The sequence below is a fragment of the Mirounga angustirostris genome, unplaced genomic scaffold (genome assembly GCF_029215605.1).
Source record: "Mirounga angustirostris isolate CCGP_5_RB_7025 unplaced genomic scaffold, mMirAng1.0.hap1 SCAF_3, whole genome shotgun sequence".
In the NCBI taxonomy this organism is placed as follows: Eukaryota; Metazoa; Chordata; class Mammalia; order Carnivora; family Phocidae; genus Mirounga; species Mirounga angustirostris.
In genome coordinates this window covers 141,068,178-141,092,359 of record NW_026991711.1, presented here as the reverse complement: position 1 = coordinate 141,092,359, position 24,182 = coordinate 141,068,178, and the positions used below count along the sequence as shown (strand labels likewise).

The 24,182-nt window shown below is 39.4% G+C and overlaps 1 protein-coding gene across 1 annotated transcript in view; it reads left to right on the top strand.

Moving 5' to 3' along the window:
- The window catches only part of PDE11A (phosphodiesterase 11A), a 397,322-nt gene that overhangs the window by 246,915 nt on the left and 126,225 nt on the right, over positions 1-24,182 (top strand). The window contains exon 10 of the mRNA XM_064586747.1: positions 17,731-17,781. Coding sequence (XP_064442817.1) covers positions 17,731-17,781 — 51 coding nt within the window. The remainder of the gene's footprint in view (positions 1-17,730; positions 17,782-24,182) is intronic.

Sequence of the window (24,182 nt, the reverse complement as noted above, 5' to 3'; positions counted from 1 at the left end):
ACTCCTTCTTGTTCTAACTCTCTAGTGCTCTCTCTCTCTCAAATAAATAAATAAATAAAATTTTAAAAAATAATTGCTGTAAATAATCCATAAATCAATTAATTCACATAAACAAAATCAAGTACTACTACTGACCCCTTTGAATAAGGAGAGAATGAGGTCATACTATAAGCCAGTGGCAATTCAGGGGATGAATTCTGATTTCTGTGCTCAGAAATGTCGTAGAATTGACTTATGTTATGACATGATTTTAAACAGGATCTTGAACAAATTGCTTTCATAAGCCAAAATGAAACTAATTTCATTTATTTTGTATTTCCATTTTCAACATAATTAAGAAATGAAAAGAAATCTAGTTATAGGAAGTGTAATTAGTAAAATAAAGCTAAGGAAACATTTCAAATAAAGAAACTATTCAAATCACACTGGGATTTGGGATAAGATCCAGACAAACTTTCTCTCTTTCCTCTCTACTCACTCCAATGTCCAACCAGTAACGTCCACTCCAATCTAGTCATTTTTAACCTGGAATCCATGGGTGAGACTTAGACCAGTGGTTCTCAAGGTATGGTTCCCAGACCAGCAGCATCAACATCACCTGGGAACTTGTTAGAAATACAAATACTCCGTCCCCATTCCAGACCTGCTGACCCAGGGAACTCTGGAGGCAGGGCTTAGCCATCTGTGTTCTGATGCATGCTAAAGTTTGAGAACCACTGAGCTAATGAATGACTTAAGGTGTGTATGAGAATTTCTGATATATAACAACATGGGTGAAATATTATCTAACTATAGGTTACCAGCATTTTATGGGAAAATCCTTGACAAGCCCTCTTGGAGGTAGTAAAGATATGAGGGAATAGATTTTGACTGCCTCCAGCAACCAGAGGGTGTGGAAGACATTCTTTGTGAGTAAAGGAGAGAATTTTGTTATTTTAGATTTGAAATGGAGGGAGAAGGGAGAAAAGGTAAAAGGGAAGAATACATTGGAGAGTAGCCTGAAAAATGAAGAGAGGCTGAAACTTATGAGGTTAAGGGTCAGTGAAATGTCCCATTCGTGGAAGGAATCAAGAGGCATTTTGAGGATGGTGAGGCTGGCATTTGATTTGAAATGATGTAACCCCATCACTTTTTTTTTCAGAAAGAAAAAGAGAGGGGGGGAGAGAGAGAGAGACAGAAGAAAGGAGGAGGAAGGGGGAAGAGAGAGAAAGACAGAAGGAGGTGGGGAGAGAGAGAAGGAAGGAGGAAAGAACAAGAAGAGAAAACTTTCTTCAGGATCTACTGAACTCATGAATGCTTGATGTGAATGGACCTTTTTATGAAAATTAAAGAGAAGTTGAATTTCACATTTCTGTATGATGGATACAACATAAAAATACATAGGAACTTGAAGGCCAAGGTAACCAGTTGAAGGTTGATGTTGTTTTGCTTATTTAATGCTCCTCAACCAACTATCCTAAAATTGAGTGGCTTAAAACAGTCAACATTTGGGCGCCTGGGTGGCTCAGTTGTTGAGCATCAGCCTTCGGCTCAGGTCACGGTCCCAGGGTCCTGGGATCGAGCCCCACATCGGGCTCCCTGCTCAGCGGGAGGCCTGCTTCTCCCTCTCCCACTCCCCCTGTTTGTGTTCCTGCTCTCACTATCTCTCTCTGTCAAATAAATTAAAAAAATCTTAAAAAAAAAAAAAAAACAGTCAACATTTTGCTCATGATCTTATGGATCAGGAATTCCAAAAGGGCTGGAATAGATGGTTCATCTCAGATTCATGTGGTGTCAGCTGGGGTGATTGGGGCTGGAGGATGTATTTCAAGATGGCTTCTTCACTCACTCACATGTGTGGCTTCATGGTGCTCCTTGGCTTCTCTCTCCTTGCACTTGGCCTTTCATCCTTCAGGCTTCTTCATGTGGCTGGAGCTTCTCCCAGGGTAAACAGACCTTATGCACAGTGGTTCAGGGCTACAAAAGAGAGGCAATAGAAGCTTCCAGTCACTTAAAGCCTGGGCCCAGTACAACTAGCACAGCTTCACTATTGTACGTTATATTATTAGTGAAGTAGTCACAAACCCTACCTGGAGTCAAGAGGAAAGGACATAGACTCCACCTCTCATGGGAAGAGTAGCAAAGGATGTGTGGTCTTCTTAATCTCTGTAGATAATAATTTGCATGTAGTTGCGGAGTACCTGTTAAGTTTCAGGATTTATGTAATACCAAATATGTTATCCTCCAGCAAGTGTACCTGTACCAATGTTTATCAACTTATAGGCAAAGGGTGAAAGATAGTCTGGGTAGCTACCAAATGAATGTCAGTGTTGTCATATCCTAGCTAATGGGTACTATTTATAATTATGAAAGTATTTTAAAGGCTTGCTTTTCAAGATTAGGTTGAAATTTGGAGTGTTGTTACCAATATTAACATTTTAATTTGGTAATGACATCGAATAATCAGATTAAGTCTTTGTTTTGGGTGAATAAATGATGAATGCACACCTCATCCTAAGTTGAGGGCTCTCTCAAACCAATGGAGATGTTGACTCCACACCTCTGAATGAAACAAATGCAAAAATAACATGTCTGTTCTATCAAGATTAATTAATAGAGAATCCAGCCAAGATGAGCAGGTTTCACTCTGACCTAAAAGCCTAAACTTCTAATATGGGGACATCATATCAAGGTAGATTTCAGAATACCAAGCTCTTTGAAAAACTTCTACTTGCATCCCACTGAACACAATTTGGTAGACGCTTTTATATTCTTTCTGTTTCTATATAAAACAGGAGGCTTGTTATTTCAAAACTAAGATGATTCTTTTAAACGCCCACTAAGATGGACCCAGTAGGAACTTGATACTTTCTTGTAACCACAGTTTCTTATACGCCATGCTAATTTGTCCTACTGGTCAAGTGGAGATCTTTTAGCCTCTTACATGAGAAGGTCACTATTTCTTTTATTCCAGAGGGCCAGCAGCTGGCTACAGAGCTACCAGCCTTATTGTCAGTACAAATTATACCTAATGCAAAATGAAATTGAAAATCAAAATTACACCCATGTTTTAGGTACAAACCTAATCATTTAAATTTAGACATCTATAATTTTCTCAAAACGTATCTTTGCAGCTCTTTCATCAAGAGAGCCTTGGACTGAATGAGTTAGATCCAGAGGCTCATTGCTTATATGCTGATGTTTTCAGTGATTGCACATTCATAGCACAAATGCCAGCACTCTTCCCGCCTAATGTACTGAAGACATCAGTGATCAGGCTCAGCAAACCTTCCCACTGAGCACCTCTGTTAAGCCTCAACAACCATTTTCAGCACAGTGGTTCATAGGACTCCCAGCAGGCCAATGAAATTGAGGCCCCAAGTAAAATTTATTTGGCAGGATGGGGAAAGGAAGCCCAAAATGTCTATCACCATGGCTTACACATAGTAAACCATGGTGATAGACATAAATATGTGTTGATATGAACTACAGATGTGGCCCTTCTTTCCTGCATGTAGTAGTTAATAAGAAGCTGATCTTAAAGTCAGGCTGACAATTGATTATTTTATTTATTACCCCAGGTCCAGCAGATATTTTCATTCTACTTTAAATTCAAAAAGGTCGAGTCTGTTTTAGATTTTTTTTTAATATTTTTTTTTATGACAGGGGTGCCTGGGTGGCTCAGTCGGTTGAGCGTCTGACTCTGGATTTTTGGCTCAGGTCATGATCTCAGGGTCCTGGGATGGAGCCCTCCCCACTCAGCAGGGAGTCCACTTGTCTCTCTCTCCCTCTGTGCTCTCTCTCTCAAATAAATAAATCTTTAAAAAATATTTTTTTTATGACAGATACATTATGAAGGTCGTGGTAACAGATCACATAGCAGGCGCAGGTTTGTGAAGTCCCTTTGTGAATGTTCCATTCCATTAAAAAGCAGGTAGTTTCTCAAATACTTGACAGTAGAAACTGATGATCTCTTTGTTTCTACGCATTCATTCAGTGGAAGTATCTATGAGGCTTGTCATCCTGTTGTTAAGAAATCCTGGAGTATGGTTCTTCACTCAGATAGCACTTCTGTTAGGTCATTCCAAGTAAATTGGCTTTCTGTTCCTTGTGGGTCATCATCATCCTTGGCTGGAGACCTGCGGCTGCTAGCAAAACTTCTTTATTTCTTTGGAGCTCATCAAAATAAATTATTTGGGACTTTACTTCGGATCAGTTTAACTTAACTGATATGTGTAGTTTCTAAGTGCCACCAAGTGCCACTTTTGCCACCAGAGTCATAAACATTTCAGTAAATATTTATGCGGTCCCTTTCTGCCCGAGACAGCCCCGCGTCTGCGGTCTCAGCGAGGGCTGTCTTCCTCCCCGGGGTTAAGTAGTTCTTTACATCTGTGCTCCTCTCAGCCAGTATCTGTAATGGTCCATTTCTCATTTTAGGAGCAAATGACCGCCCAGATCTACAATAAATTAACATTCAAAACTCCTGATGTGAGAGATTTGCTGTCAGCTACTCGGGGGCAGTGCCTGGGAATTCAAGGCGGGCATTGGCTCTGGTCTTGAACCGCGTGAGGCAGAGGGCAAGGCTTGGTACCGCGGTCGTGTTTCATAGCTCGGCTCATTGTTTTCCTTTTGAAAGGTGGTTAATTGTGTTTTCCCACTGAAGAAGCTCGACACAAAAACATGAGTTCTTTACACTCTCGTTCATGGGTCTGATGTTTGCTTTATCTCGCTTTTTGTGCCTTTGTTTTGTTTTGCTAGGAGCAAGTTCAATCCAAAAGTTAATTGAAGTTGGTAGGGTTTTGCAAATAGTAACTTATTTTTGGAACTATTAAGATTTCTCAAGTTAGAGTTCACCAACAAAACTGAGTCACTACTTTTTACTTTAAAATTTTTCTAATTTAATATAGATACAAAAGATAAAGCTATCTGGGATAGAAATTTTCTTGTGAAAGTTTAATATTTGTCAAATGTTCTGTGGATCAGTTGTTTACTTTTGTACATACGCTTTATACAAATTTTATTTAGCTGTCAAAAAAATTGACGAGTATGTATGTTACGGCTAAACTCATAACCTAACAATGTTCCTCACAGAGAAAATATTTATATAATTAAGATTTGCAAGTGCTTCTTTCTTAAAACTATTACAATGCATTCATAGTAAAGCATTTTTACTCAAAGATATTATTACTTAAAAATGGATAACTAGATTTTTGATATGAACTATACAGTTGATGGAATTCTTATAAAATTAATAGAGTCTGGAATCATGGAGGAAGTGTTCATTTATCCAAGAGGATCTGACAATAGTAGTTAAAAAAATACAATTCTTGGGGTGCCTGTGTGGCCCAGTTGGTTAAGTGGCCAACTCTTGGTTTCTGCTCAGGTTGAGAGCCAGCCCCACCTCTGGCTATGAGCTTAGTGCAGAGTCTGCGTCAGATTCTCTTTCCCTCTCCCTCTGACCCTCCCACTCCGGTCATGCTCTCTCTCTCTAAAATAAATAAATAAATCTTTAAAAATATATATCATTCTTCATTTGCAACAACATGGATGGAACTCAAGGGTATTGTACTGAATGAAAGAAGCCAGACAGAGAAAGACAAATACCATATGATTTCACTTATATGTGGAATATTAAAAAAAAACAAAAAACAAATGAACAAAAAACCAAACACTTTCTTAAATATTGAGAACAAACTGGTGGTTGCCAGAAGGAAGGGAGTGGGGGGATGGACAAAATAGGTGAATGGGATTAAGAGATGCAAACTTCCAGTTATAATAAAAAAGTCACAGAGATGAAAAGTACAGTATAAGGAACATAGTCAATAATATTATAATAACATTGTATGGTAACTATACTTATTATGGTGAGCTTTGAGTAATGTGTAGAATTGTTGAATCAATATGTTGCACACCTGAAACTAACATAACATTGTATGTCAATTATATTTCAATATTCAATTTAAAAAAAAAAGAAAAATCTCCAGGCCATGTCAATGTGGAGATATATATAGATATAGATATAGATATATTGTTCTTTAAGTTTTATTCTCAACTATAGAAATTTGCCTGATCTTTAGTCTTTAGTCATTAGTTGTGCTATATGATTATATATATATATGTATGATTCTCTTTTGAATATTTGCTATGCTAGAAGTAATCAGGAATTACTTTTGTTTTATTTCCCTCGATGGCATCCCTCCATAGATTTGTCACAAGGTCTTAGATTAATGAGGTTATTTGGCATTGCTAAAAATATTCTAGACTCCAGGCATTTGATAGGTTTGCCAAATAAAATACTGGGAAAAAAAGTCACTGGGAGATGTTGTGAGGTGGGGGAAGAACATGAATATTTTGGGATGTGGCTTAGAGTTTCCCATATTTGTTTCTAGCCTTTTTAATTTGCAGAGAGTAGAAGTAGCGTTTCTAGGTAAAAACACAAGACACCCAGTTAAATTTGAATTGCAGATCAACAACAAATAATATTTTATTTGTTATTTATTATAACAAATGTATTATATACTAAATATTTATTTAGTATCAGTTCATCCCCAATTTTGCAAATATCGATTGTTGATCTGCAATTCAAATTTAACTGGGTATCCTGTATTTTTATTTGCTAAATCTGGCAACCTTTTACATGGCTCAGTTTATGCTCTACAACATATTATGATTTCACTGAGGAAAAGATAGCAATTAAGGCCACTCATAATATAAGCAATGAAGCATTATGGGAAATGGAGAGATTCTTCTAAGGTCATCTTATTTTTTTATTCCTTGATTCACCAAATATTTACTGAGTACCAACTAAGTATCAGGCACACTCCTAGGGACAGGTTACCCACTGGGTACCCAAACCAGATCTGATCCTTCAGAGTGCTTACAATGTAGTGGGGGAGGCAGGTGATGAACAAGCTAACTAATTACTCCAACTGTGGTAAGTGGTGTGAAGTGGACAAAAAGTCTTGATCTGCAATAATTGCCTGCTTCACTGATTCAAATAGTTTCAATTAAGTGGAGTTAATGGCTCCTTTTTTTTTTTTTAAATAATAAAGGATGTGGGAAAATTTGATTTAAACAAGGCAAGTGGGTGGTATGCCTTAAATACCAAAAGCCTGGCTAAGCACCACCTGGTGGCAGAGATTTTGAATTTCAGCTTGAATTTTTGTGGAATTTTATTTTTTAAAGTAAAGACATATTTTGAAGATTAAATCTGCCAAGAGAGACTTATAAGTTGTAAGAAATTTTAATAAAATGACTAACATAACATAATAGAATAAAATTTTAAAAAATGACATCCAAATTAAAGTTACCATAGTAAAACTGAACCAAAAGAACAAAATCTATTCAGTTATTTTTGCATTGAAAATACCTATAAATACTTATGAGCCAATGAAGATAATAATAAGATGATGCAATACTCTGCCAAATATTTATATGACAGAAACGTAATTGAATATTAATATAAGAGCTGTAAGTTGATTATTTGTGTGCCAAGTGTTTGACACGTATTATTCCATTTATCCTTCCCAAGAACTGTGTGAGATACAGGACCACACCACAGAATTTCCTCAGCTGAAAATATCTTGGTTTTTAATAACCAAACCTCATAGAACATATTTCTTTCTCAATACAACATTTTTGTGCCTTTGTTTATATTGGGAAAAATATATTTATGTCCCCAAAACTCTGTATACTTTTTTTTAAAACAAAATGAGGTGTGGGGAAAATTTTGATTTACATTCCAGATAGACTTGGTCTAAAGAACTTACAAATCACGTGTAGACATGTTGAGAACCACACAGAATTTAACAATGAGGCTGTGCATCTCAGTTGTCCCTGCAGGCAACTCATCCTGATGTATCACCACCAAACTGCTAACATTTACCTCTTGTTTTTGCTTCATAGTATCTGACAATGAGTCCCCTCCCAAAGATGAAAAAGTGTTGAGAAAATTATGGGAAAAGAAGAGAGTGATCAAAGTGCTTACAATGGGAGAGAAGATACTACTGAATATAAAGCAATGTTTTACTAAGACTTTCGGTTATTATCAGAAAATAAACACTTGAAGCAATTTATAACCTAACACCTTTTGTTTCATACATACATATTAATTTTACTGTGTTTTCATTAAGTTTTAGAAAGTGCTTGTAGGTTTTATCATGCATTATAATTTTTTTCAATTAAAAATAATGGAAAACAGGATCCCTGTGGGTGTTTTCAGGTCGAACCTGATTTTTAAGAATAGATTACTGATGTTCAGCGGGAGATACCTGTTTAGTGTTAATATTAAACCATGTAACAAAGAGCCACTTGTCCAAACTCCCATAGCTGGGAAGTGGTGGAGCCCTGGTGACCTGGCCCCAGAGGCTGTGTTCTCCATCTGTGACACTGTCTCAGTGGGGCCCCTCTACTGTCCCATGGATGGTGCACACTTCACATCAGCATTTCTCAAAGCTTTTGGGCAATAGGTTATTAGGTTAGAATGTTACTAGATTAATATATCACCTAAAAGGGAATTCTGTGGCTAATCAGATTTGGGAAATGCTGCATTTAACAAAATAAAACGTTGTTAGTCTACTTTTCAGAACCAAATGTGCAATGCAGTAGTTCTCTAAGATTGGTAGTTGAAGAGGGAGTTAGCATTTCCTAGACTTATTTGTTTGAAATTTGTGTAGATTAAGAATGGGATTGGTAGTGGGGAGCCTGGGTGGCTCAATCGGTTAAGCGTCTGCCTTGGGCTCAGGTCATGACCCCAGGGTCCTGTGATCAAGTCTGACATTGGGCTCCCTGCTCAGCGGGGAGTCTGCTTCTCCCTCTAACCCTCTCCCCTGCTTGTGATATCGCTCTCTCGCTCTCAAATAAATAATTAAAATCTTTTTTTAAAAAAAGAATGGGATTGGTAGCATAAAACATATAACATGTATAAATTATGTATGTGTGTGTGTATGCCTTGTAACATACCAATACTGACTTAAGCGAATGTGTGTTTATTTGTCTTCCATAACAAAAAGTCTGAGGCAGGGCAGTCCAGGGCCAAACTCATTTCTCTTTCCCATTCTGTTCTACTACCCATCACAAGCGGTCATTCACACTCATAGTTGTCACCTCACAGACACCAGATGTTGCTGCACCCCCAAGCCTTACAGCTGTTTTTCAGAGAAGAAAAAGCAAAGAGGCAGCCCCAGCCTTCCCACTTGTATGTCATTGACCAGAGGAGCATCACCTACCCACTCCACATGATTACCCCTAGCTGCAGGGAGATTGTGAATTCGAGTTTTGACTTTTAAGCCTCTGAATCAGTAAATTACAACGTGGTGATAAACCACAGAGCTTGATCTCATGCTCACGTGCACACCATCAGCTGTGGCTTAGCTGGGGCTGTGCTCTTCATTTTGGGACCCCTTCTGGGGCTACACACTTCCCACCATGGAAGGGAGCAGGCAATGGCAGAACCATGTGATGGCTCTTGAAGACTGCTCAAAAACGGTATCTGTCACCTCCCCCCGCCATGGCATTGGCTAAAGCTAGTCATACACTAAGTCTGGCAGTAGGACAGAGAAATGTAATCCTCTTACAAAAAACATCACAGATGGTTGCGCATATCAGTATAATCTTTCCTATATAGTAAAAGCAAGCAAGTGAGAATAGACCAGAAATGGAAGTTGAGTCAGCTGTCTATAGTGTTGGCCACAGTTCACACACATGCACACACACACAGACCACCCACAAGTTTTTATTTATGTTCCACAGCATTTCACAGGACAAGTATTCATGTCCTTTGGTAACTGGGTCTTGAGTCACATCATGTCCCTTTGATAAAATAACTACCTATAGAAACATCCTGGTATAAAATACTTAGCCTTTATTTTTTTTTTATTTTATTATGTTAATCACCATACATTACATCATTAGTTTTTGATGCAGTGTTCCATGATTATTTGTTTGCGTGTAACACCCAGTGCTCCATTCAATACATACCCTCTTTAATACCCATCACCAGGCTAACTCATCCCACCACCCCCTTCCCCTCTAGAACCCTCAGTTTGTTTCTCAGAGTCCATAGTCTCTCATAGTTCATCTCCCCCTCTGATTCCTCCCCTTCATTTTTCCCTTCCTACTATCTTCTTTTTTTTTTTTTAACATATAATGTATTATTGTTTCAGGGGTACAGGTCTGTGATTCATCAGTCTTACACAATTCACAGCACTCACCATAGCACATATGCTCCCCAATGTCTAGCACCCAGCCACCCCATCCCTCCCATGCCCCACCACTTCAGCAACCCTCAGTTTGTTTCCTGAGATTAAGAATTCTTCATATCAGTGAGGTCATATGATACATGTCTTTCTCTGATTGACTTATTTCACTTAGCATAATACCCTCTAGTTCCATCCACGTCATTGCAAATGGCAAGATTTTGGGGGTTTTTGATGGCTGCATTTATTCCATTGTATATATATACCACATCTTCTTTATCCTTTCATCTGTCAATGGACATCTTGGCTCTTCCCATAGTTTGGCTATTGTGGACATTGCTGCTATAAACATTAGGGTGCACGTACCCCTTCAGATCACTACATTTGTATCTTTGGGGTAAATACCCAGTAGTGCAATTGCTGGGTCGTACGGTAACTCTATTTTCAACTTTTTGAGGAACCTCCATACTGTTTTCCAGAGTGGCTGCACCAGCTTGCATACCCACCAACAGTGTAGGAGGGTTCCCCTTTCTCCCCATCCTTGCCAACATCTGTCATTTCCTGACTTGTTAATTTTAGCCATTCTGACTGGTGTGAGGTGGTATCTCACTGAGGTTTTGATTTGGATTTCCCTGATGCCGAGCGATGTTGAGCACTTTTTCATGTGTCTGTTGGCCATTTGGATGTCTTCTTTGGAAAAATGTCTGTTCATGTCTTCTGCCCATTTCTTGATTGGATTATTTGTTCTTCAGGTGTTGAGTTTGTAAGTTCTTTATAGATTTTAGGTACTATCCCTTTATCTGATATGTCATTTGCAAATATCCTCTCCCATTCTGTCAGTCGTCTTTTGGTTTTGTCAACTGTTTCCTTTGCTGTGCAAAAAGCTTTTTATCTTGATGAAGTCCCAATAGTTCATTTTTGCCCTTGCTTCCCTAGTCTTTGGCGATGTTTCTAGGAAGAAGTTGCTGCAGCTGAGGTGGAAGAGGTTGCTGCCTGTGTTCTCCTCTAGGATTTTGATGGACTCCTGTCTCATATTTAAGTCTTTCATCCATTTTGAGTCTATTTTTGTGTGTGGTGTAAGGAAATGGTCCAGTTTCGTTTTTCTGCATGTGGCTGTCCAGTTTTCCCAATACCATTTGTTGAAGAGACTGTCTTTTTTCCATTGGACATTCTTTCCTGCTTTGTTGAAGATTAGTTGACCATAGAGTTGAGGGTCCATTTCTGGGCTCTCTATTCTGTTCCTTTGATCTATGTGTCTGTTTTTATGCCAGTACCATACTGTCTTGATGATGACAGCTTTGTAATAGAGCTTCAAGTCCGGAATTGTGATGCCCCCAGCTTTGTTTTTCTTTTTCAACATTCCTCTGGCTACTCGGGGTCTTTTCTGTTTCCATACAAATTTTAGGATTCTTTGTTCCATTTCTTTGAAAAAAGTGGATGGTATTTTGATGGGGATTGCATTGAATGTGTAGATTGCTCTAGGTAGCATTGACATCTTCACAATATTTGTTCTTCCAATCCATGAGTATGGAACGTTTTTCCATTTCTTTGTGTCTTCCTCAATTTCTTTCATGAGTATTTTATAGTTTTCTGAGTACAGATTCTTTGCCTCTTTGGTTAGATTTATTCCTAGGTATCTTATGGTTTTTGGTGCAATTGTAAATGGGATCGACTCCTTAATTTCTCTTTCTTCTGTCTTGTTGCTGGTGTATAGAAATGCCACTGATTTCTGTGGATTGATTTAATATCCTGCCACTTTACTAAATTCCTGTATGAGTTCTAGCAGTTTTGGGGTGGAGTCTTTTGGGTTTTCCACATAAAGTATCATATCATCTGCAAAGAGTGAGAGTTTGATTTCTTCTTTGCCGATTCAGATGCCTTTTATTTCTTTTTGTCATCTGATTGCTGTGGCTAGGACTTTTAGTACTATGTTGAATAGCAGTGGTGATAGTGAACATCCCTGCTGTGTTCCTGACCTTAGGGAGAAAGCTCTCAGTTTTTCCCCATTGAGAATGATATTCGCTGTGGGTTTTTCATAGATGGCTTTTATGATATTGAGGTATGTACCCTCTATCCCTACACTCTGAAGAGTTTTAATCAAGAAAGGATGCTGTATTTTGTCAAATGCTTTTTCTGCATCTATTGAGAGGATCATATGGTTCTTGTTCTTTCTTTTATTAATGTATTGTATCACACTGATTTATTTGTGGATGTTGAACCAACCTTGCAGCCCAGAAATAAATCCCACTTGATCGTGGTGAATAATCCTTTTAACGTACTGTTGGATCCTACTGGCTAGTATTTTGGTGAGAATTTTTGTATCCATGTTCATCAAGGATATTGGTCTGTAATTCTCCTTTTTGATGGGGTCTTTGTCTGATTTGGGGATCAAGGTAATGCTGCCTCATAAAATGAGTTTGGAAGTTTTCCTTACTTTTCTATTTTTTGGAACAGTTTCAGAATAGGTATTAATTCTTTAAATGTTTGGTAGAATTCCCCTGGGAAGCCATTTGGCCCTGGGCTCTTGTTTTTTGGGAGAGTTTTGATGACTGCTTCAATTTCCTTAGTGGTTATGGGTCTGTTCAGGTTTTCTATTTCTTCCTGATTCAGTTTTGGTAGTTTATACATCTCTAGGAATGCATCCATTTCTTCCAGATTATCTAATTTGCTGGCATATAGTTGCTCATAATATGTTCTTATAATTGTTTGTATTTCTTTGGTGTTGGTTGTGATGTCTCCTCTTTCATTCATGATTTTATTTATTTGGGTCATTCCTCTTTTCTTTTTGATAAGTCTGGCCAGGGGTTTATCAATCTTGTTAATTCTTTCAAAGAACCGGCTCCTAGTTTTGTTGATCTGTTCTACTGTTCTTTTCATTTCTATTTCATTGATTTCTGTCCTGATCTTTACTATTTTTCTTCTCCTGCTGGGTTTAGGCTTTATTTGCTGTTCTCTCTCCAGCTCCTTCAGGTGTAGGGTTAGGTTGTGTATTTGAGATCTTTCTTGTTTCTTGAGAAAGGCTTGTATTGCTGTATACTTTCCTCTTAGGACTGCCTTTGTTGCATCCCAAAGATTTTGAACAGTTGTGTTTTCATTTTCATTGGTTTCCATGAATTTTTTAAATTCTTCTTTAATTTCCTGGTTGACCCATTCATTCTTTAGTAGGATGCCCTTTAGCCTCCATGTATTTGAGTTCTTTCCAACTTTCCTCTTGTGACTGAGTTCTAGTTTCAAAGCATTGTGGTTCGAAAATATGCAGGGAATCATCCCAATCTTTTGGTACCAGTTGAGACCTGATTTGTGACCTAGGATGTGATCTATTCTGGAGAATGTTCCATGGGCACTAGAGAAGAATGTGTATTCTGTTGCTTTGGGATGGAATACTCTGAATATATCTGTGAAGTCCATTTGGTCCAGTGTATCATTTAAAGTCTTTATTTCCTTGTTGATCTTTTGCTCAGATGATCTGTTCATTTCAGTGAGGGGGATGTTAAAGTCCCCTACTGTTATTGTATTGTTGTCAATGTGTTTCTTTGCTTTTGTTATTAATTGGCTTATATAATTGGCTGCTCCCATGTTAGGGGCATAGATATTTACAATTGTTAAATCTTCTTGTTGGATAGACCCTTTAAGTATGATATAGTGCCCTTCCTCATCTCTTATTATAGTCTTTGGTTTAAAATCTAATTTGTCTGATATAAGGATTGCCACCCCAGTTTTCTTTTGATGTCCATTAGCATGGTAAATGGTTTTCCATCCCCTCACTTTCAATTTGGAGGTGTCTTTGGGTCTAAAATGAGTCTCTTGCAGACAGCATATCAATGGGTCTTGTTTTTTTATCCAATCTGATACCCTTTGTCTTTTGATTGGAGCATTTAGCCCATTTACATTCAGGGTAAATATTGAAAGATATGAAGTTAGTGCCATTGTATTGCCTGTAAGGTGGCTGTTATTGTATATTGTCTCTGTTCCTTTCTGGACTATGTTACTTTTAGGCTCTCTCTTTGCTTAGAGGACCCCTTTCAATATTTCTTGTAGGGCTGGTTTCGTGTTTGCAAATTCTTTTAGTTTTTATTTGTCCTGGAAGCTTTTTATCTCTCCTTCAGTTTTCAATGACAGCCTCGCTGGATATAGTATTCTTGGCTGCATATTTTTCTTGTTTAGTGCTCTGAATATATCATGCCAGTCCTTTCTGGCCTGCAGGTCTCTGTGGATAGGTCTGTTGCCAATCTAATATTTCTGCCATTGTAGGTTACAGACCTCTTGTCCCAGGCTGCTTTCAGGATTTTCTCTTTGTCTCTGAGACTTGTAAGTTTTACTATTAGATGTCAGGGTGTTGACCTATTTTTGTTGATTTTGAGGGGGGTTCTCTGTGCCTCTTGGATTTTGATGCCTGTTTCCTTCCCCAAATTAGGGAAGTTCTCTGCTATAATTTGCTCCAATTTACCTTCTGCCCCTCTCTCTCCTTCTTCTTCTTCTGGGATCCCAATTATTCTAATATTGTTTCATCTTATGGTATCACTTATCTCTCAAATTCTGCCCTCTTTATTCTCTATCATTTCATCTTCTATATCACTAATTCTCTCTTCTGCCTCATTTATCCTAGCAGTTAGAGCCTCCATTTTTTATTGTACCTCAGTAATAGCCCTTTTCATTTTGACTTGGTTAGATTTTAGTTCATTTCTCCATAAAGGGTTTCTCTAGTATCTTGCATGCTTTTTTCAAGCCCAGCTAGTATCTTTATAATTGTCATTCTGAACTCTAGTTCTGACATCTTACTAATGTCCGTATTGATTAGGTCCCTGGCAGTCAGTACTGCCTCTTGTTCTTTTTTTTGAGGTGAGTTTTTCCATCTTGTCATTTTGTCCAGAGGAGAATAGATGAATGAGAGAACAAAATGCTAACAGGGTAACAACGACCCCAGAAAAATATACACTAAACAAATCACGGGGGGAAAAGAAAGGGAAAGAAAGAAAAAAAAAAAGAATATGATCAAATATAATCAGGCTGGTGCATAGATCAGTGCCACACACTAGATTTTGGGTGTATTTTGGTCTGTTAGAAGAAACTGCCTCCCAAAATTTTAAAGAAAGAAAAACATATATGTACAAAAATAAGGGTAAATAAGATGAAGGGATGGAATATGACTGTAAAGATGAAAATTATAAAAGATTTTATAAAAGGAATTGATAAGAAGTTGTTTGAAAAAAGAAAGAAGAGAAATTAAAAAGGGGGGGCAGAGAGAATGTGATCAGGCAGGAGACTAGAACAAAGTCATACACTTAGAGATTTAGGGTATATTTTGGTCTATTAGAAGAAACTGTATCCCAAAATTTTAAAGAGAGAACAACTCATATATATACCAAAAATAAGGCTAGCTACAACGAAGGGATAGAATATGACTCTAAAAATGAAAAATAAAAAAGATTTTATAAAAAGGGATTGATAAGATGTTGGCTGAAAAAGGGAAAAAGAAAAATTTAAAAAAAATAGAAAAAGAAAAAAAAGAAAATTGAAATAATTAACTTTGAAAGACCAAAGAATCATGGGTAAAAGCCATGAATTCTATGTGCAGTATTCCCCTAGCGCTGGAGTTCAGCCATTCTCATTGATTGGTAAACTTGGCCTTGGCTGGCTGTTCTTGCTGATCTTCTGGGGAAGGGGCCTGTTGCCGTGGTTCCCAAATGTCTTTGCTGGAGGCGGAATTGCCCTGCCCTTGCCAGGTTGGGCTAAGTAATCTGCTCAGGTTTGCTCTCAGAAGCTTTTGTTCCCTGCAAGCTTTCTGTATAGCTTTGGAGGACGGGAGCGAAAATGGTGGCCTCCCAATCTCCACCCCGGAGGAGCCGAGAACTCAGGGCCCCACTCCTCAGTGCGCCCCCAGAGAAAAGCAGTCAGTCACTCCCGTCTTCCCGGTCTCCGGCCGCACTCCGTGCTCACCCGGCCTGTGATTGAGTGTTTCTATCTCTGGCACCCGACCCCATGTGGAGTCTCCAAACCCAGCAGATTCCTCCCAGCGGAGGAAGGGGAGTCTCCCTGGATCTGCCACTTTTTGGGTCCCTGCTGGAAGAGCAGTGGCCCAACTGTGCTGTGGATCACGGTTTATGGCAACCCCGAGCTGAGAGCCTACTCCTCGGCTCCGTCTCTGCAGCCGGCTTCCCTCCTCTGATGCCTGGGAGCTGTGCCGCATTCAGGCACCCCCGGTCTTTCTGTGGCCCTGACGGTCCTGAGACCACACTGTCCCAGCAAGGGTTCCACCCCCCGCTTAGCCACTGGAGCAATGTCCCTCTGCAGAGTGGACTTCTCAAAGTTCTGATTTTGTGCTCCGCTGCTCTATCACTTGCCCCTAGCGGCTAATGGAGGCTCCCTTCCCCCGCCATCTATCTTCCCGAATAGCACCTCGGATTCACTTCTCCGCATGGCCTACCTTCCAGAAAGTGGTCGCTTTTCTGTTCAGAGAGTTGCTGCTATTCTTTTCTTCGATCTCCTGTTGAGTTTGTAGGTGTTCAGAATGGTTTGATACCTATCTAGCTGAATTCCTGGGACCAGACGAAATTTGGGTCTCCTACTCCTCCGCCATCTTGCTCCTCCAAGCGTCAATACTTAGCCTTTAATGTGGGCTGCAGTTCCATTCAGCATTATAATAGATTCCATTGCACTTGCACAGATAACAATCTGTGTCACAGTTATTGGAAATTTCATGTACATTAAAATACCCTGTTGAAAAGACAGTCTCTTCAATAAATGGTGTTGGGAAAACCGGACAAGCTACACACAAAAGAGTGAAACTGGACCGCTGTCTTACACTATATACAAAAATAAATTCAAATTGGATTAAAGATTTGAATGTCAGACTTGAAGCCATAAAACTCCTAAAAGAAAACATAGGCAGTAAGCTCTTCGACATCAGTCTTAGCAAAAAAATTTTTTTGGACCAGTCTCCTCAGGCAAGGGCAACAAAAGCTAAAATAAACAAATGGGACTACATCAAGCTGGAGAGCTTCTGTACAGCAAAGGAAACCATCAACAAAACCAAAAGGCCACCTCCTTAATGGAAAAAGATATCTGCAAATCATACATCTGATATGTGGAATCTAAAAACAAAACAAAAGAACAAATGAAACAAAACAGAAACAGACTCATTGAAACAAGAAATAAACTTTTGGTCACCAGAAACGGGAAGGGTTGGGTAGGGGGGCAGATGAAATCAGTGAAGGGGATTAAGAGATACAAACTTCCAGTTAGAAAATAAGTAAGTCCTGGGATATAATGTACAGCATAAAAAATACAGTCAATAATATTGTAATAAATGTATGGTGACAGATGGTAACTAGACTTATCATGGGCATCATTTTGTAATGCATAAAAGTATCAGATCACTCTGATGTATACCAGAAATTAATAGGATATTGTATGTCAATTATACTTCAATTTAAAAAAATCCACTATTTTCAAGGTGACATAATGAACTGCATTTATTTATAAGCCAGGAGAATTTCAGAAAACAGTCATGTCTAGTTATTAAAGGGTTTTTTTTTCCCCTTTTCTTCTGAATCAGGTGCTGTCATACCATGCAACATGTTCAAAAGCTGAAGTTGACAAGTTTAAGGTAAGGAAGCAAAGGGTGCCCTTGCTATTACGTAATGTTAATCTCCACACGGCATTCTGACCCGTTGTCACTTGCCTCTGTAGAATCAGTCTGGTCCACTAGGTATTAGGGAAAAGAACTGGGCAAAGGTGTGTTTGAATATTTCAGTCTTAGAGGGGAAAAGGGACTTATATATAAACTAAGTATCCCCTTCATGATCATTTAAATGATTCATTATTTATTTCTTTCCATTTGTTAAATATGTGGGGTATTAGAGAAAAAATCTGTGTAATATTGTGAGAATCGGGACACCTGGCTTTGGCATTTATTTTTCCTCCAACTTTCTGTTCACTTAAATATTTTCATCTGTAAAAATAAGGAAGAGATTAGGACGATAATAACTAACATTTGCCATATGCTTACTATGGACCACAATACAAGCATTTTACCTATATAATTCATTTGAGTTTCATAATCCTGTGAAGAACATACTGTTTTACAGAGGAGTCAGTTGAGGCATGGAGATGTTAAGTAGACAGCCAAGGTCAAATGATTGTAAGGGGTATAGCCAGGCAATCTGGCCCCGGAACTGGAGCTCCTAACCACGGTGTTCACTGTTGTTCAGTGGGACCTTCTTCCAGCTCCAACATACGATAAGTCTGTGAATGAGGCTTAGATATTCTTTATCTTTTTTTAAGATTGTATTTTTAAGTAATCTCTACACCCAACATGGGACTCGAACTCACAACCCCAAGATCAAGAGTCACATGTTCCACCAACTGACTCAGCCAGGTGCCCTAGATATTCTTTTTCACCTCAGTCACCACCATTCTCTTAAAGGCAGCCCAAAATTCTTGTTCCGTCCCCTGCACTTCTAACCAGTCATGGTCAAAATATGAGAGTGTTGGGAGGCCTGATTTCCCTCCCCTTTGCAAGCTTCGGTCTCTGCCTTTTAAAGTTTTCGTGGAAGTCCAGAATTATCAGGTTAGCCACCACAACCGTAAGAAAGATAGTGTTTTGTACTGTGATATCTATATGTAATAACCCTTGGTGATGGCTACTCTTCTAAGAGTTTCATTTACACGCAGATGCATTCATCTTCCCAGGAACAATGGCACAGAGACCTGATCCCTAAATTGGATCATTAGAGTTGAGTCACACTAATAAAGAAAGGAAACAAGGGAAGACTCCAAACTCAGAGTAAGGATGAGGGGACTGCTCAGAAGGGCAGGGAGCAGTGCATTTAGCGCGGGCACAAGCTGAGCTGCATGGGCTCCAGCCAGGGATATGGTGCTATTGGCTGGATGAGAGGCTTAGGAAAAGACTGCAGTGCTGACCCAGATCAGGAGCGACATGTTGCCAGCAAGAGGTGACAGCTGACAGCAGAAGAAGGAGACAGAACAACCCAAACTGTGGCAGTCAGGGCCCTCTTGTTAGGGAGATAAACATCCTACCTATCAGCTAGAATGTGAGTGTCATCAGGCAGCACTTTTTGTATGTTGTGTTCACTGCTCTATCCCTACAGTTCTGGGAACATGGTAGTACTTAGTAAATATTTGTTGAATTGATGGATGAATGAATGAATGAATGAATCCAAAAGGCATCAGTGTTCCATAATTCAAAACAATTATTCATTAAGAAAATGTTAAAAACCATGGTTACATATGATTATTTTTCATATCTTCTATATATTTTATAAATAAGTCCATCAAAAATAGGTAAAGCTTTTATACTTTAATAAAGCTTAGTTACCTAGAAATCTGATTTAGGGAAATAATTTGCTGCAAATATTTTACTGTTCTCACTGTCTTATATGTTTACTGTTATTATCATTATCATCATTGCTAAAAGAAGGAAGGGACCTGCAGGGAGAAAGATAGCAAAGCGCACAGTGGGACAAATATGACTGCAGGAGCTATTTGATGGGACAAGCACAGAGGCACAGCGGGCCAAAATCCATAGCTGTGTACCCTCTACACATACTGCCCCTTGTTCAGCCTTAATTCTTAATTCCTTAGTCTAAGGAAAATACCATTGTCTTGGAATTTGCCATGCTTTTCTATTGTTAGCTCACAAACATACTAAAAATATGAAGTATTTAAATTTGAGAACAAAGGGTTATTTCATCTTAAAGTTATCAAGAATATTAACTTAACTGATTTATTCCAGATTTTATCCTGAAAGATATTGGTAAGTGTCTTATAACAATGTAATTGAGATATAGTAGATAATTTTAACCTAATGGCTTTTTTTCTTGATATATAAAGTAAACAAAACATTATCATAATTAGTAGCTGATGTCGTATAATTGCAGCAATAACATTAAAATGTAGTGAGCTTAAAATAATCCTGCACATAGACACTGAAAAGTACTTACTGAAATTTCACACTGGAGTATGTGCAATGGCAGTTTCCTAACATTGTAGCTAAATAGCAGTAAATAAATGCTTTGTTTTGACCCATATGTACAGATAAACCATGCTTGCATTCAAATATATTGTAAACTTCGCTACTTACAATAATTTTTTAACAGAGATAGTAAAGAAAATAGATCTATATGTAGAGAGAGATTTGAAATCTGGAATAGAGTTATCCATGAAATTTCGTCCTTTACGGATGGCTGAGTCAATGTATTGGATTATGTACAGCTGGGACAAAGCTATTGATCAGTGATTCAGAGATGAAATCAGGGCTTGGAAGAAAATATCATCCTCTAGGACCTGGAGGTCAAATACATGCATACATAGGCCAGACTCCGGTTGCAGCCCAAGCTGTACCACATCCAGGATTCAGATATGTTGAGAACACCAGTGAGAAATGGTTATTCACACAAGAGACTAGAGGCCTCCTAGTCAAGAAGTCTTCCTAGTGGAAATTGAGACCACAGGCCTCAGTGTCTAGATGATTCCAAGTTCAACATGGGGTTTGTCTCTTGGATTTGTCCCTTAGCCCAGCCTCCTATAGATTCATCTTCTCAGCTAAAAACGTGAATGGACACAAAAGGTATGGACTTTAGTACAGTTTCAGTGCAATAAATGACCCCAAGAGCATGAGGGTTCCAGAGTGCCAATAGCATGCAACAGAAAGCGGCAGCCCAAGGGAAAGAAAGCCTCAGATAGACCAGAGGGAAGGCACCTTCTATCAAAATGACCAGCAGAAGCTGAAGGAATCAATGCAGGCTGAGTGGTCACATTTTTTTTTTTTTTTTTTTTTTAAATTTGAGAGAGAGAATGAGATAGAGAGGGAGTACATGAGAGGGGGGAGGGCCAGAGGGAGAAGCAGACTCCCTGCCGAGCAGGGAGCCCGATGCGGGACTCGATCCCTGGACTCCAGGATCATGACCTGAGCTGAAGGCAGTCGCTTAACCGACTGAGCCACCCAGGCACCCCTGAGTGGTCACATTTTAAGGACAAGTTAGGTATACCCTGAGAACTCTCAGAAATAAGTAGGAGAGATGGAAATCCCATCATATGGGAGAGTACAATACACACCATTAATTAATTACTTTCAATTAACTACCGTTTGTACTCCTCAGTGGGATGGTTTCAAGGAACACAGATTTCATATATGATAAACCTATAGTCAACCTTTGATAATCATTAATGCAAGGCTAATATCTTACCTTTTTTCATCTCTTGTCTTCCTATTTCACACCTGTCTATATTTGGGGATTTCTTTTCCTATCGTAAAATGTCAGAGGAGGGGGAAAAGATGTCTTCCTTTCTGTTTTGTTTTGTTCTGTTAACTCCATTTCTCCTGTTGGGAAAAGTCTCTTTCGTGGGTGTGTGGTGGTAGGTGGGTGAAGGGTGGTCAGAGTGTGAAAACCATTCTAGAAGTTTTCCTGGATTATCTAGCCAGAATAAGTAGATGAAACAACATATAATTGCTCATCTAGGAATGTCAGAACGTAAGCTTATTTTTGCGGCTGTGATATATTATTTATACCTTGGGAAACAGTCTCTTTTGGAGGGCCACCTATACACAAAAAGATCACAGAACTTCCTGGAACTAATGAATTAACTTTTTCAAAGTCTGACTGAGGTTATAATGTTAATAATTTGTCCTTTATGGGCTGGTTGCCCTGTGCATTGAATGAGGAAACCAGGATCTAAAGAATAGTTTTTAATCCTCATTAACATTTACTGATCTTCCTTGAACTTGAAATAAGAAAGGTGTGCCCAGAAAATTTGTGCAGATTTTAGTGCCTGTTTATATCTTTTCTGCTCTGTGCTAACGGGAATAATGTATAAAGACCATATTGACAATTAGATCTCTTTGAAGATGACTGGTTTAAAGGCTTTTAATAACCTGAAGATGGCAGATATGATAACATAAGAAAATGAGTTTGGTACACCAATTATATGCTCCTATAATTTTATGCACTTCCCTAAGATTCCAATGTGGTGGACAGACCAAACAGTTACTACTGTATATTCCAGTTTACTAATTAAAATAAACTCATGGACATTCTCATGTTGTATTGCCACCTTTTATCATCCCTTCTTTCAATTCCAAACTGCATGGGTTATGGCTGCAACCAGAGATGAACTCGTTTATGGCACTATTTAACTGCCTCAGTAATTAAACACCGATAACTCCTGTTAGGTGTTTGGGTTTGGACTACCTCTTGCATATTTCAAGTTATCAATGTTAGTGCCTAGACCACAAATTAACATCCTGGTAAAGTAAATAAAATAAAGTGCCACGGAATAGGTACCCCCTGTGGCCTTTACTACCAAAATAAGAATGGCCACATCAAAAATAGGATCTTACAAACTCCTCTGTAAGATAGAGGGCAGGGGAGAGGCTGGGCAATGGGATAGGATGTACTAGGCTTTTTTTTTTTTTTTTTTTTAAGTAATTAAGTTTGAGGAGGCATCTTTGATCCTGAAATATTCAAATGTTATCATAAGCCCTGGCAGTTGTGCGGGTAGATGTGTCTATCATAAGTCCTGCACGAGGGTCCCTGTGTAAGGAGGCAGGAGTTGGGGCTCGCCCCCACTTGGCTGGTCCACTGATGGGTTGCCCCTTAGTGACTGATCTCCCAATGGGCGCACCTTTTTCTAATTGCACAGCGACAGAACGTGTGCTGGCCTGCCAACTCTATTTCCAAAGCTGGGGGAAAAGTCCAATCCTTGCATCGGCTTCTTGCAGAGGAAAAGTGTCCCATGTAGACAGAAGGTAACACCATGACACTTACCTAAACCCAAGTAATGAGGCAGCTGCCAAGGAGGGGAGAGGTAGGGCAGGACACCATGTGGCAAAGGCTTAGGGAGCTCATGTTCCCCACCACAGTCAGTAGGAAGCACCTTCCAGCTCCTCTCCGGCAGGCCGGGCACTCCCATAGAGACACCTCCAGAGTCCAGGCGGTAATCCACAACGTCAGGGTGCCAAGGAGGGAAGGAGAACTTCCACTTGTTCCTCTAGCCTCAGCCCTCACAGTCTTCCTGAAATGCCACCTTTGGAAATCTCAACAACCAACCACTTTCCGGCTCACCTCTGCTTATTTCTTTTTTTTTTTTTTTAGTGTTTTATTTATTTATTCATGAGAGTCAGAGAGAGATAGAGAGAGGCAGCGGCAGAGGGAGAAGTAGGCTCCCCGCCTAGCAGGGAGGCCGATGCGGGACTCAATCCCAGGACTCTGGGATCATGACCTGAGCCGAAGGCAGAGGCTTAACCGTCTGAGCCACCCAGGCGCCCCCACCTCTGCTTATTTCTAACGTTGTTTAAAAGATGACCTCGACCTCGCAGCAGTATAAATGGAACTTGGGAATCATCTTACACCTAACCTATTCTGTCTCCTCTCTTGTCCCTGCCTCTTGACTTGAGGGCTTTGTTGTTACTTTAATAGTATCTGTGCCGAGTTTAATTTCTGAGATTTTTTTTTTATCATCAGGGAGTTCTTGAACCTTCAGTAGGAATCTGGCTGCAGGGGAAACATCTGGGAATCGGCATTCAAAAGGGCATGCCCTGCTCCTGTGGCAGCAGGCTGAGCCGGGCAGCCTGCACTGCTTAGGCCATGTCCAGAAATCCGTGGAGTGCTTTGTGTCCGAATGTCCACATGTTCATATGGGCTTCTCTTTATGAGTTGTGTCTTCATGGAATGTTAGGTCAGATAAAAGATGGTTACGCTTTGTCACTGTTGAGTGTCAACAATCCTGGGGAGGGGAGCCGTGTGAGGGGAATCAGGGCTGAAGTCCAGCCCGGCCTTTCCTACTGCTGCACTATGTGGCTATGAGTTGAAGGCTCCTCAAGAACTCACCTGGCCAAGCTACATCCTGTGGTGACACTGACCTCCTCCCAGATCAGCTTCAACAGCCATCATTTGTCCCTTCTTTGAATTTGGAAACAAAACAGGAACACTGTCTCCGAAAGGTCATGAGGAATGTTGACTTTCCCTGGGAGGAAGGATGTGCCTGGAA